The 13,421-nt window shown below is 38.2% G+C and overlaps 1 protein-coding gene across 3 annotated transcripts; it reads right to left on the bottom strand.

The window, feature by feature from the left end:
* Positions 1 to 945: 945 nt before the first annotated feature.
* On the bottom strand, positions 946 to 12,719 carry LOC112754673 (uncharacterized). Of its 3 annotated transcripts, none has more exons than XM_072219280.1 (4): positions 12,434 to 12,717; positions 9,005 to 10,223; positions 8,664 to 8,907; positions 946 to 3,523 (listed from the first exon to the last, which is right to left on the bottom strand). In XM_072219280.1, exons 3-4 carry the CDS (start codon positions 8,668 to 8,670, stop codon positions 1,434 to 1,436), a joined length of 2,097 nt encoding a protein of 698 aa, XP_072075381.1. In that variant the 5' UTR covers positions 8,671 to 8,907; positions 9,005 to 10,223; positions 12,434 to 12,717; the 3' UTR covers positions 946 to 1,433. The 3 variants fall into 3 exon arrangements, with proteins under 3 accessions (XP_072075381.1, XP_025658162.1, XP_025658163.1); XM_025802377.3 differs by having other exon boundaries at positions 9,005 to 9,050; positions 12,434 to 12,695; XM_025802378.3 differs by having other exon boundaries at positions 8,664 to 9,011; positions 12,434 to 12,719.
* Between the last annotated feature and the right edge of the window lie 702 nt (positions 12,720 to 13,421).

Here is a 13,421-nt window from a genome sequence, read left to right as displayed (position 1 = left end):
CTCCAAAAACATTACCAGATTACAATTTTTGAAATCACTCAACGCAAATGCAACTTCTTAAATTATATGTAAACCGCGATAGGGTACCACGATTTAGGATTGCACGTAAACCTGTAGCGGTTTACGTTGATTTGCGTGACTATAGAATCCGCCAGCAACGTGAGCAATGTCGTTGAATCAGTACAAGCGCTCTTCATCCGCCATAGTTTCCAATTGAAGAGTGTTCTAAGAAACTCAAACTAAACCAAATTTCTTCTCTCTACCTTCTCTCTACTTTCTCTCTTTATCTCACTTTCAAAATCTTCAAATGTAGCAGTTTGTGCACTTGCGCCATTCAACGTAAACCACGACAGGATATAGCGGTTTGCGTGTGTCCTAATCCGCGGCATGGTATCGCAATTTATATATAATTGGAAAAGTTGCATTTAAGTCTGATACTTTGAAAAGTTGTAATCTGATAACGTTTTTGGAGAAACAATTTAATTGAGTAAATTGCCCAAATTTTAAATTTATTAAGTTGATAATTTTAGAGTAGAATTGTATAAGATCAAAGGTTTTTGAGCCTATCTAATTTCAATAGCATACCACCTATAACAAGGAGTGATCGAATAAATACGTTTGTGAATAAATATGGTTAAAATTTTTTAAGAACCTGTTAGTCCTTTCTCTCAGACCTGCAAATCCAATGTAAAATTTCCTAAAAACTTCCTTAATACTTTTTTGCTAACATAAATCCGTCACAAAATTCTTGATTGCCTTTTGTTTGGATAATAAGAGAATCCGCGCAACCTCTATGAGACAACTTTAAATGGAATCAAAGAATTTCTACATTGACATAATGGCACGCAAAAAGATAAACTGGTAGCATATCAACTGTATCTATCAAGCTAGAATATAAATGTACCCTTTTGTCATCAACAGCAGGAAAGTTTCAAAAAATGAAAGTGAATGCCCCAACTAGAACACTGATTTACAAGATATCATTATATGCCTTATAAAAATGTAATCAGAAGAGCAGCGAACTCCACAATACCTATTATCTTTACAAACGAATGATTGATGTTATCAATACAACTTACTTTGATGAGAAACTAAACTCCCCACAACAAAAATGGCAGGAAAAGAAAACTGTTAAAAGTGGTGTTTTGACTCCTCAAAATGAAGGAATGACTATTCTTCATATACCCAAAGACACCACCAATCAAGTAGTCTACAGATTTACATACGCTAGACCAGCGGAACCGATAGCAACAGGAAGAATCATTACCATGCTCCTTTCATGGACCACAAACTAACCATTTCCCAGAACCAATATAAATTGTGAGCACCAGAGAGTGTACCATTCCATGCTTTATTTGCACCAGACAAGAAACACCTTTAAGATGGATGATCTAGAGTTTTCTCTTTCTGGAATAGAACTTAGTTTTAAAGGTCTAGCCTGTTGCATCAATTTCCTTTCCATGATCTTCTTGGTGAATATTTCGCCTCAACCTTCTCAGCCATATGTCATAGTCCATGGGATATGGTGTACCACATAGGCTGTCGACATAATCGGCAAAAGCTTTTAGCACAGTAGAGATATCGCCAAGTTTCTGTTGAATTAATCTCCTTGACCAAGATGTCTCTCTCCATTGGAGTGCTCCCTCAACTGAATCTAACTCAGGAAAAACCCCACCACAAGAATAATAAAGCATATAAACAAGGCTTTCTGCGTCGGAAGCAGAGCATAGCTTTCCTTCCTGAAGTGCATAAGTAGATGAGAAATGAAGATTCATAGCAGGACGATCCCTATCTTCAAGAATAGCATGGCCCCATCCAATCAGCACAAAATAAGGGTGTCTAGCACCAGATTTTACACAGATGACATTCTCAGGCCGGATGTCTCCATGCCGAATTCCAGCAGAGGCAGCAGCTGAAAGTGCTGATAAGCAATCATGACAACATTTGATAGCCTCATCTGAACCAAATTGGCCTGTGTGTACCATTTCAGCTACTGTTTCGCCAACTGGACTTGTCACAAGAATAGGGGTCCCACACCAAGGGTGGTCACAATTTCCACCCGAGCTGGGCCTTTGACACTGACCTGGGTGTATGATCCTGCCAGAGGCACTAAGCTCAGGTAAATATTTACTTGAAAGACCTTTCTGCTTCATTATTGTCATTACTTTGGTCTGCCTCTGAACCTGATACCATAAATTCATATCTTCCCATGCTGGTTCCAGCTGGGAGGGATGAGAGCCCACATATAGGAACAGATTTTTTCCTGGGTCTTCAACATATGATGCAATGTAGTATGTCAATTCACCAGTACTTATTACCTCTTTTATTTGGTAACCCTTCTGCCAATCTGAGTCCTCCAGCCATAACATGGATCCAGCTTCTAATTTCATTGGCTCTCTGGAATTGACTTTGACAGAATCCTCCTGAACTTCAACAATTTCAGGGGAAACACTACGTTGCTGGTATCGGAATAGACCATTTCCATTCACATTATTTTCTCCTAATTGCCTCTCAACCCTTCTGGTTTGGAGGCGTGAACTATGATCAGCAGCCAAATCCTCAATCGAGTGCTTGGGCATTCCAGCGTACTGCATAATGCAGTGGAAGGTTGCAAAGAGTACCTGTAAAGCACCTATATCCCCCCAGTTAGCATTTCCAAGTTTGTTCCATATCCTATCAATTGGAGAAACAGAAATTCTTGAATGATTTTTCACCCATTCAGCAGCACATTCATAAACATTATTCACATCAAAATTGAGCTTATTTACATCTCCTTCAACCTTAACCACTCCCCCATATTGAGAATCAACCAGAAGAACAAAGACCATGCTAGGATCTGGAAAGAAAGAAAGTCCACTCAAACTCCTTGCCAATAGCATTCGAAGAGCATAAAACAAAGCATCTCCTAAAACTGATGGCGAAGGCCGTCGATCACTGCCAACAGTGAGACCTCTGATATCAGACCTTAGAAGTGCCAATTCAAGAACATGATCCCATTTTCCATGAGGATGTCTCGGATTATTGAGCAATATACCAGTGGCGGAAAGACTTCCAAGCCTCCCACTAGCAATAGCTTTTTCTGCCTGATAAAACTTCAAGTTAGAATTATACAGGCATGCTACAGAAAAAGGCATGGGCTCATCCTGACTCCAAAATGCCTCCCACAAGCCCTTTACACTTGCATGTAGAAAATCTTCAATAGCAAGGTAAGCTGTAGCTTCAACAGCATCAGATGTGGAAGCATGAACAGCATTAGGCATGCGAATCATCTGCTGAAAAGAAATCCCTTCCAACGCATAATCAAATTTTTGAAGGTCAATCAATTCAAATGGAACGTCAAATGCTTCCCTTTTCAATGCACACTTTTCTGTAAGCGATTCAAACCAGTCTACAAGTTTAGCAGTCAAGCCATCACTTTCAACAAATTTGTAGAAGAACTCCTTTTGACTCCGAGGCCTACTTCCAGATGATACACTAGACCTCTTTGTCCCAGACCCTACAGATTCCTGGTCTGGGGATCTACCTGTAAACAATTATCCAAGTCTTAAGATCACCAAAACAGTTCTTCATTATAGCAAAAATATTTTAAGTTGCAAAATAGAAAGTTATTATATAATCTAATAGTTTCACTGATTGATGCAACAGAAAATGACAGCAAAAATATCAATCCAAAAAACGTTCATTCCTTCAATGTGACTAAAAGATAAATAATAAATCAAAGGCAAGACTAATTCAGGTTTCAATAACTACTCGGCCTCTATGCTCATTGAGTTTTAAGTTGTCAAAGCCTATTACAGTCAGAAAAATACTTCAAAAGTGACATTTAATTCAGAATACGTAACGGTTGCACACAGATTTCTATGTTAAACAAAGTAAAATACTTTTAAACATTACAACCTTACACATTGATGTTCCAGCACCACTGCACTACAGCAATATGAGAATTATAAATCAAACAGGCAGGCCTTGTTTATGAAATGGAAAAAATGGCAATTCATTTATCCCTGTGATAAAGTGTTTTATTACCGAAAATTAAATTGAATATCTGATTCACTTCCCTTCATGTGGGCCTCCCATTATGCAAATGTAATTTTATCCAGTTAAGAAAAGAACTATGAAGGACAGTTGAGTAATTTAAGAGCACAACATAATCCTTATCTCCATATATTGGTATACAATCACACATTAGTTGATGTTTGACACGACATGGATATGAAATGCACCATATTCTTAAAATAGCAAGATATGGACAAATGATAAACCTTTCGGAGTCCATTTCAAAACACATGGAGCATTCTTGATGCATATCATCCGTCAATACTTTTCCAATGTCCATTTCAACAAAATAAAATGTACATGTTTGGTAGAATTAGCCATGTACAAGTACATATACAATAAAACATTTTAACAAATCAACTATGAAAAGATTTTCCTGCTCTGGTATGTTATTCAAGAAATGGATAATGTCCTGTCAGTGTGTAGTTATATATTGGTTGAACTTTTTAAATTTTTAAGTTAGTCTATTAAAATAAATGGGGGAAGAAAAAGTTGCCCAAACTGTGAATTTCGACATTCACAGAAACTGTTCTCACAGACACACTGAAAAAATCCAGCACAGTAATCAATTAAACACCCCCCCCCCAAACAACAACAAAGCCTTGTCCCACTAAGTGGGGTCGGCTACATGAATCAAATGACGCCATTGTGCTCTGTCATGTATCATGTCTACAGAGAGACCGTTTACATGTAGATCTCGTTTGACCACCTCATGGATGGTCTTCTTAGGTCTTCCTCTGCCTTTCGCCCTTGGTCCATCTTCCATCTCATCCACCCTCCTGACTGGATGTTCTATCGGTCTTCTTCCCACATGTCCAAACCACCTGAGACGCGATTCAACCATCTTTTCCACAATGGGTGCTACTCTAACTCTCTCCCTTATATCTTCATTCCTTATTTTATCCAATCGCGTATGACCACTCATCCATCTCAACATCTTCATCTCTGCCACACTCAACTTATGTTCGTGCTCCCCTTTAGCCGCCCAACACTCCGTACCATACAGCATAGCCGGTCTTATAGCGGTGCGATAGAATTTACCTTTAAGTTTTAAAGGCATTTTTTTGTCGCATATAAAACCAGATGCACTCCGCCATTTTGACCAACCTGCTTGGATCCTATGATTTACATCCTGTTCAATCTCTCCATTATCCTGTATGATGCACCCAAGATACTTAAAACTTTTAACTTTTCGCAGGATGTTTTCTCCAATCTTCACCTCTATATTGGAGTTTTCCCTTCTCAGACTGAACTTACATTTCATATATTCCGTCTTGCTACGGTTTATGCGCAGACCATACACTTCTAGAGCTTCTCTCCATAGCTCCAACTTCTTATTTAGGTCTTCCCTTGACTCTCCCATAAGGACGATATCATCGGCAAAAAGCATGCACCATGGCACAGGCTCTTGGATGTGCTCTGTGAGTACTTCCAAGACTAATGTGAAAATGTATGGACTTAAGAATGATCCCTGGTGTAGTCCTATACCAATAGGGAATTCCTCTGTCACACCACCTTGAGTCTTCACACTAGTTGTGGCCCCATCATACATGTCTTTAATTGCCCGAATATATGCGATCCTTACTCTCCTCTTTTCTAAAACCTTCCATAAGACCTCCCTTGGTACCCTATCATACGCTTTTTCCAAATCAATAAACACCATGTGTAGATCCCTTTTATTACTACGATACCTCTCCATCATCCTTCTTAATAGGTATATCGCTTCAGTGGTAGATCTGTCTGGCATAAATCCAAATTGGTTCTCTGTTACTTGTGTCTCTTTTCTCAACCTCCGTTCTATCACCCTTTCCCATAACTTCATAGTATGACTCATAAGCTTAATCCCTCTATAGTTTCCGCAACTTTGTATATCCCCCTTATTCTTGTAGATAGGTACCAAGGTGCTCTTTCTCCACTCATCAGGCATCTTCTTTGACCTTAAAATCTCATTAAAAAGCTTGGTTAACCAGTTGATGCCTTTTCCTCCAAGACCCTTCCAAACCTCAATCGGGATATTATCAGGTCCTACTGCCCTGACATTTTTCATCTGCTTTAGAGCCTCTTTTACCTCGAAGTCTCGAATCCTTCGATAGTAGTTAAAGTTTTGATTTTCTTCCCTTGTGCATAATCGACCAAGACTCGGAAGAGTCTTCTGTCCCTCATTAAATAACTCGTAGAAGTAGCTCTTCCACCTTTCATTAATCTTCTCTTGAGCCAACATCTCTCCATCCTTATCCTTTATGCATTTAACCTGATCCAAATCTCTCGTTCTTCTTTCCCGACTCTTTGCGATTCTATATATACCTTTTTCTCCTTCTTTCGTGCCCAAAGACTGGTAGAGACCCTCATATGCTCTTGTTCTTGCTTCACTTACAGCCACTTTTGTCTCTTTCTTAGCCGCCTTATATTTTTCCCAGTTATCTGCATTGCGGCATAAAGACCACTCTTTAAAGCATTCCCTTTTTATCTTTATCTTTTCTTGTATACTCGCATTCCACCACCAGGACTCCTTGTCTCTTGGTCCTATTCCTTTAGATTCACCAAAACTTTCTTTTGCTGTTCTTCTAATAACTTCTGTCATCTCCCTCCACATTTCTTCCGCGCTTCCATTCCCACCCCACTTTGCCTCTTCTCCTACCCGTCTTAGGAAGCTTCTTTGTTCCTCCCCTTTCATCCGCCACCACCTCGTCCTTGGGTTCTTCGTATGATGTCTTTTCCTCAACTTTTGCTCAACGCGAAAATCCATGACGAGCACCCTATGTTGTGTTGTCAAACTCTCTCCCGGGATAATTTTACAGTTAATGCAAAATTTCCGGTCAACTCTCCTCAACAAGAATAAGTCGATTTGAGAGCTTGTCATGCCACTCTTATAGGTTATAAGATGTTCGTCTCTCTTTTTAAAACATGTATTTGCGATGAGAAGATCCAAAGTTGAGGAAAAGTCCAAAATAGTTTTACCCTCGGCATTGATCACCCCGAAACCATAGCCTCCGTGAATACTCCCATATCCAGTCACTTCTCTCCCAACATGGCCATTTAAATCTCCTCCTAAGAAAATCTTATCTCCCAAAGGTATGCCTTAAACCAAACTCTCTAGATCCTCCCAAAACCTTATCTTGTGTTGTTCGTCCGAACCCACTTGCGGTGCATAGGCGCTAATCACATGGAAAGCACCTCCCTCCACCACCAGTTTGATAGAGATGATCCGATCTCCCACCCTCTTGACATCCACTACGTCTTCTTCCACTGCTTATCCACATTATTCCAACCCATTCCTATTCTTCACCTTTCCTGTATACCAAAGTTTGAAACCAGAAGTATCCAATCCCCTAGCCTTTGCACCAACCCATTTCGTTTCTTGTAGGCACATAATGTTAATCTTCCTCCTTGTCATGGTGTCCACCACCTCCATGGACTTTCCTGTTAGAGTGCCTATGTTCCATGTCCCAAATCTCAACCTTCTGTCGCTTCGACCTTTACCTTTTCCTTTGTGAACTAGCTTATTTACCCTCGTCCGTTCACGAAAACGCGATAACCCTTGCGCATTTAACACTACATCCGGGCACCGATGCAGCGGCTCTTGCTTCGACACCGTACTCGAGCCATACAGCGCGTTGCTTCCGGGCAACGACCTAGCTTTAGCGCAATAATGTCTTTGATTCATGTCATGGGAGTTCGGCTATATTTTTATGTTGGTTGCCGAAGACCTAACACAACCCTCCTCCTTTATCCGGGCTTGGGACCGGCTATGTACCACAAGTGTAACCCCCCACAAAAAAGAAAAAAAAAAAAAACAAACAAACACACATTCAACAATTACAGAGTAGAAAAAGTAGGAATTGAATTCCCTCCTTGAATAAACGAAAGATCAAGTGACAGAAAGAAGATAATTGCGAGGCACTGATGGTGGAGGAGGAGGTGACTACCAGAAGCCATGCTGTAGGGAATTGATCCGAGTGAGGGGTTTTGATGGTTGGAATCAGTGAGTCAGTGAGACTGAGATGGTCTAAAAAAAAAGTGACTAATTATGCATTAATGCTACTAACTGATTAAGTAAAAAGAACAGAAGCACCCAACTCCACTTACACCAACAAGCTTCCCATAGATTCACGAATAAGGTCTGAAATGATAACCATACCCACAATTTCAACCACCACGATCCTCAAGGGGAAAAAACAGACAAGTTCTCTCTCTCTCTCTCTCTCTCACACACAAGAAGAGCTCATAAAATCCCAAACTCCTAAGCTTTCATTTTGCTTGCGGTTGAAGCACACAAGGGTTCAACTCATCATTGAATTCTCAAACCAGAACTCCCCACCACAATTTTCAAAAGCAGATTCAGCGCCCACTATCACAGAATTGAATTCATATAATGCAAACGCAACAACTCTAACATATCTACAGAAACTGAAGACCCAAAATTCACAAAATATAAACTTTGCAGAATGTTTTTTTTAATGAAAACAAGAGGAAACCAGCAGAAAATAATGTGAAACAAGCAGAGTAAATATCAGCACAGTAGAAGTGAAATTGAGTAAAAATAAAGGGACTTTATGGTTCACAATATGAAGAACATTTAATTAAAAAAAAAATAGTGTTGAACATACCTTGCATTTTCTTTTGAGTAATAAGTTGGTTACAGTTAAGCTTTCAGATCTTCGCCTCACTCACTCTTTCTACATATATATTTCTTAATTTTTAATTTTCAGAACAACCACCAGATCGAACCCCTGGTTCTACTTTTGCCTCATCCAACAAATCTTTTTCTTTCTTATCTCCTTAAAATCTAGAAATGGAGCTACACGTGTCACTATATCCTTCTTCCTGATGCTTTTGTTTGCTTTCCAGTAGCTATAGGAATTGGCCTCATTTGTCAGCATGTGCTATAAATATTGGCATTCAAAAGTCACCAAATGTGATGAAAGCTGGGAAGTCCCCAAAGTCTTACCACTGGGCTGGTCACAGATGGAAATTTCAGAAGCTAATTAAAGCACCTGTTAGTTCAAAGGAAATAAATGTAAATTCAAAGAATGAAAGAAGTATGTTTGCAATTTGGACAATCTATTGTTGACAATTTTCTCCCCTACATATGCATCATTGTCTTAAACTTTATCTATAAAATACAATGATCACTCAACATAAGGGCAAATTTTTTTTGAGGAAATGAATCCAATTCACCCCTTCTTGTGTATCACCTATCTTTTTTGCATCAAATATTTTTTCATTTACCCAAGCATCATCATTATCACACTCAAACACTTCAGTGCCATTCAAACACTTTCATTTACCCAAGCATCACCATAATCACACACAAACACTTCATTGTCATTCACACAGTCACAACATATATTGGGTATCGTCAAAAGTTGTCTCTGGTACAAGTTTCAATTCCCAAACATTACAGAAAATAAATACAACGTGAGAGAACTGAAAACAGATTGTGTGTGACAAAACAGTGGAAAAAGAGAATAGGAACAAAGAGAAGGGAAGAAAAGGGAGCACAACTTCACTAACAGCTTCCATTGCCACCAACATCTGTGACTTTGTCTATTTCATCTGAGCCGCTGCTGGACATGAGGTTGCTATCTTCCGTCGTTGGTGTGAGGCCAAAAGACCTACGTGAACATACCATGGTGGTGGCAAGTCTTCAAGGAGCCACCGTTCCGCTCTCTCCCCTCTCCCCCTTCTCCCTCTCACTCTCCAGACTCTATGTAGGAAGCCCCCATTCGTTCTCATGATCAAATTCAACTCACATTAATTCAAATTCAATTCACAAACATTACAGAAAATAAATACAAAATGAGAGAACTGAAAACAGATTCTGTGTAACAAAACAGTGGAAAAAGAGAATAGGAACAAAGAGAAGGGAAGAAAAAGAAGCACAACTTCACTGATGGCTACCGTTGCCGCCAACATCTATGACTTTGTCTATTTCATCTGAGCCGCCGCTGGACATGAGGTTGCTGTCTTCCGTCTGTCGGTGTGTGACCAAAAGATCTACGTGAACATACCATGGTGGTGGCAAGTCTTCAAGGAGCCACCGTGCCGCTCTCTCCCCCTTCTCCCTCTCGCTCTCCCTCTCTATGTTGGAAACCCTCATTCGTTCTCATTATCAAATCCAACTCACATTAATTCCATGTTCCCTAATCCATGATTTCATGTACGGCCTGTAATTACTCTAATTCATTTTTTGGTTTGAATTCATAGTAGCAGTAGGTAGTGTTAGTCATTGCAATTTAACATTGAAAAAAGACTTTTCATTAATACTTCTGCAGTTCTACCTCAAGCATTGTACAGGTCCTTTGAGAACCACAAACAAGTAGTTGTTAGTGAATTGTATTTGACTATAAACTGAGTTATATTTTGATGCACTAAAGTTGAAGGAAGCAGCTAACGGTCAGAATGCCATTACGTTCAAATGCAATAATAATCAGCAACATCAGATCACATAACAATAGCGAACCCGGGATTAGTAGTGTTCCTATATAAAGGAAGTAGAGTTGAGCAACTCTAATAATTCTCACTTTCTTCTCAATATACTAATTATTTCAAATTCTTTCATTACACGTTTCCTACTTGAAAGGAAGAAGGGTGCCAAAAAAGGTATAACTTTCTTTCTCAATCACTAGCATTACCAAAAACAAGGATATGTCATTCGTTCAAGTATGTAATTTTTTCCCTATAAAAGGAGAGTCCTTCAAGCTGAAAAAGAAGAAACTTATTTTCTTAATAGTGCATATGGTGTGATCTTTGTTGGAAGAGTATGAGAGAAATCCCAAGTAGTTTTTTCCTTTGTATCATTGCTAGATAATCAAGTAAGAATTTTGGTATTGAATCAGATGCAACAATTGCAAATCAAGGTCTAAAAGCAAAAATGACAGATCGTTGAATTCATCAAATCACCATAGCACATAACAATAACAAATCAAGGGCCAAACAAATCGATCCATATTCCTCTTATGTATTATGTTTATGTCGATTGTATTGTCCAGACAATTTTCTCAAATATTGACAATTCTGAATTATAGTTAAGGTCCAAATTTAGTACAACAGCTGATCAAAGGAAAGCAAGCAATTTCAAGGGAAATAATAGATGCAGCAAATCCTTTTACACAGTGCATATATTACAAGTTGTTAGGCATTTGAAATGTCATATGTCCAAGATCCAAAATGCTGTGTTTGAGTGTGTGTCTACTTGAGACATACAACAGTGGTACATTTTATTGTTTGGTTGTTGAGACACACATTTTCAGTAGGCACACTAGTACACAAGTTGACATCAATTACAAGAATTCAGTGTTTTTCCAAATAGTTGAGACACAAAAATTAGACATGAGACAATCTTGTTTATTACAATTTTATCCCCCACAATTTTTAAAAGTCCACCTTTATCCTCACCGACACCAATAAGTTGCCACTTGCTTCTCTTCTCATTCCTCCTATTGCTGCCTCCTCCTCCTCATGCCTCAGCCTCCTCCACCATCGATCTCCATGGTTTACCGCCGCAGGGATGAAGACGTCGTCGCCGCCGCCATTCCTCGCAGAAGAGACACTGCCGCTTCCAAAACTTTCCTCTTTTCCTCTGTTTTCTTTTTTAAAATTTTTTTATAAGAATTTAAATTTGGGTTTTTGTTGCTTATTTGGGGTGCTGAAGGTGTTGGCAGTGGTTTGTGCTAACTTTGAAGGGAGTGTGAAAAAGGCAGAGGTGGTGGTGGTGGTGGTTCTGCTGTTGAAGAGATGAGGAGTGAAGGGTTATATTTTTATGTATCTATGTATATGTCTTATCTACTTCCACCCATTAACCAAACACGGCCAAAAAAGGAACAAAAGATAAATCATGAACTGCAAACAATTACATGCAAGGCAGTGAGGCACTTATTACATTGTGTTTAATGAAGATGGATTAGTGAACCTAAATGGCAAGCAAAACAAAAGCAAACTAAGGCCTATCTCCATCCATTTGTCTTTAATTAAATTTAAATGATAAGCAAAACTGAAGCAAATTAAGGCTCCAGAATGTTAATTAGTTCATTATTTCACAACGTAACAAGGTTTAGTCATACACAAGCAAATTAAGCAAATTAAGCAAATTAAGTCTCTATTTGGGAAGAACTGATCACAACGATTAAAGAGCTCCCGCTGATTTCAATGACACACTGTATTTTCACCTCATAAAGAGGCAAAACCAGAACTAATCCAATAAAACCGAAATTTAAAAATTGAACTAATCCATATTCTTAACAGATAAAAGCATCAATATTCAACAATCAATTAATCAGAAGATAAGGCATTGAGAGAGGCACACAAAACTAGAAGAGCGCAGACCGGTAGAGAGATCCGACCGACCGGCGGCAAGAGGGAGTACAGAGGAAGTTACCGATAATGGGGAAGCAGAGAGCACAACAGCGGTAACAACAGAGGAGAACAGATCGGCGACGAGGTCACAGGTCACAACGACATTACATAGCAACAGCGTCGGTGGAAAGAGAAGACATAGCAGCAGCCGCAGTGAAAAGATGGGAGTGATGCTGGAGAAAGGAGTGGACTGCAGTTATGGCGTTTGACACTTGACAGAGGAGAGACTGGGAGAAGATTAGGGATTCGGAGTAGTGAGTGGGTGGGTATTGGCAGGTAAGTGAATAGAGAGTGGGGGCGTGGTACGTAGTAGTAGTAAGGGTATTTTGGGGTTTTAACACTAATTTACTAATTTTGAAATGTTTTAGCATTTTTGCTTTTTTTTTTTTTTTTGGATATTTAGCTTTAGCATTTTTGTTAATAGTTTAGCTATATTTGTATTTAAAGAAAAAATTGAACTCGTAATGAAACAAATATCTAAAATTTAAACAAATAAAATTTAAGAGGTTAAATTGAAATAACAAAATGGTTTCAGTATTTTTAATAATGAAATAATTTAAAAATAGCAAACTAGATATTTATAAATAATAGTCACTTTAGACATTTTTGTGATTTTGTGTAAAATCAATATTTTATTCTAAATTACTTTTTTATCAAGAAATTTATTTTTAACTAAGCTTTTATAGGTTAGTATTTATGATTTATTAACTTTGTAATTTTTCCAAATATATATATATATATATATATGTAATTCATTAACATTGTCTGTATTTTAATTATTTAATTTTGTTATTAATAAAATTATAACTCGGCTTATTTTTATTTAATGCAACAAGTTTTATAAATTGAATGATTTAAAAGAGAACAATGATAAATGATGCGATAAATTATAATTTGTTATAAAATAACTAAATAAATAAATAAGTAAGGAAGAGGTAATAAAATAAAGTATAAATAGAAAAACACTACTATAAGTATTTACTGTTATGATAAGTATTGATGTGGATGCC

This window comes from Arachis hypogaea, chromosome 16 (genome assembly GCF_003086295.3).
Source record: "Arachis hypogaea cultivar Tifrunner chromosome 16, arahy.Tifrunner.gnm2.J5K5, whole genome shotgun sequence".
Classification (NCBI taxonomy): Eukaryota; Viridiplantae; Streptophyta; class Magnoliopsida; order Fabales; family Fabaceae; genus Arachis; species Arachis hypogaea.
This window is presented reverse-complemented; position numbering and strand designations above follow the sequence as displayed.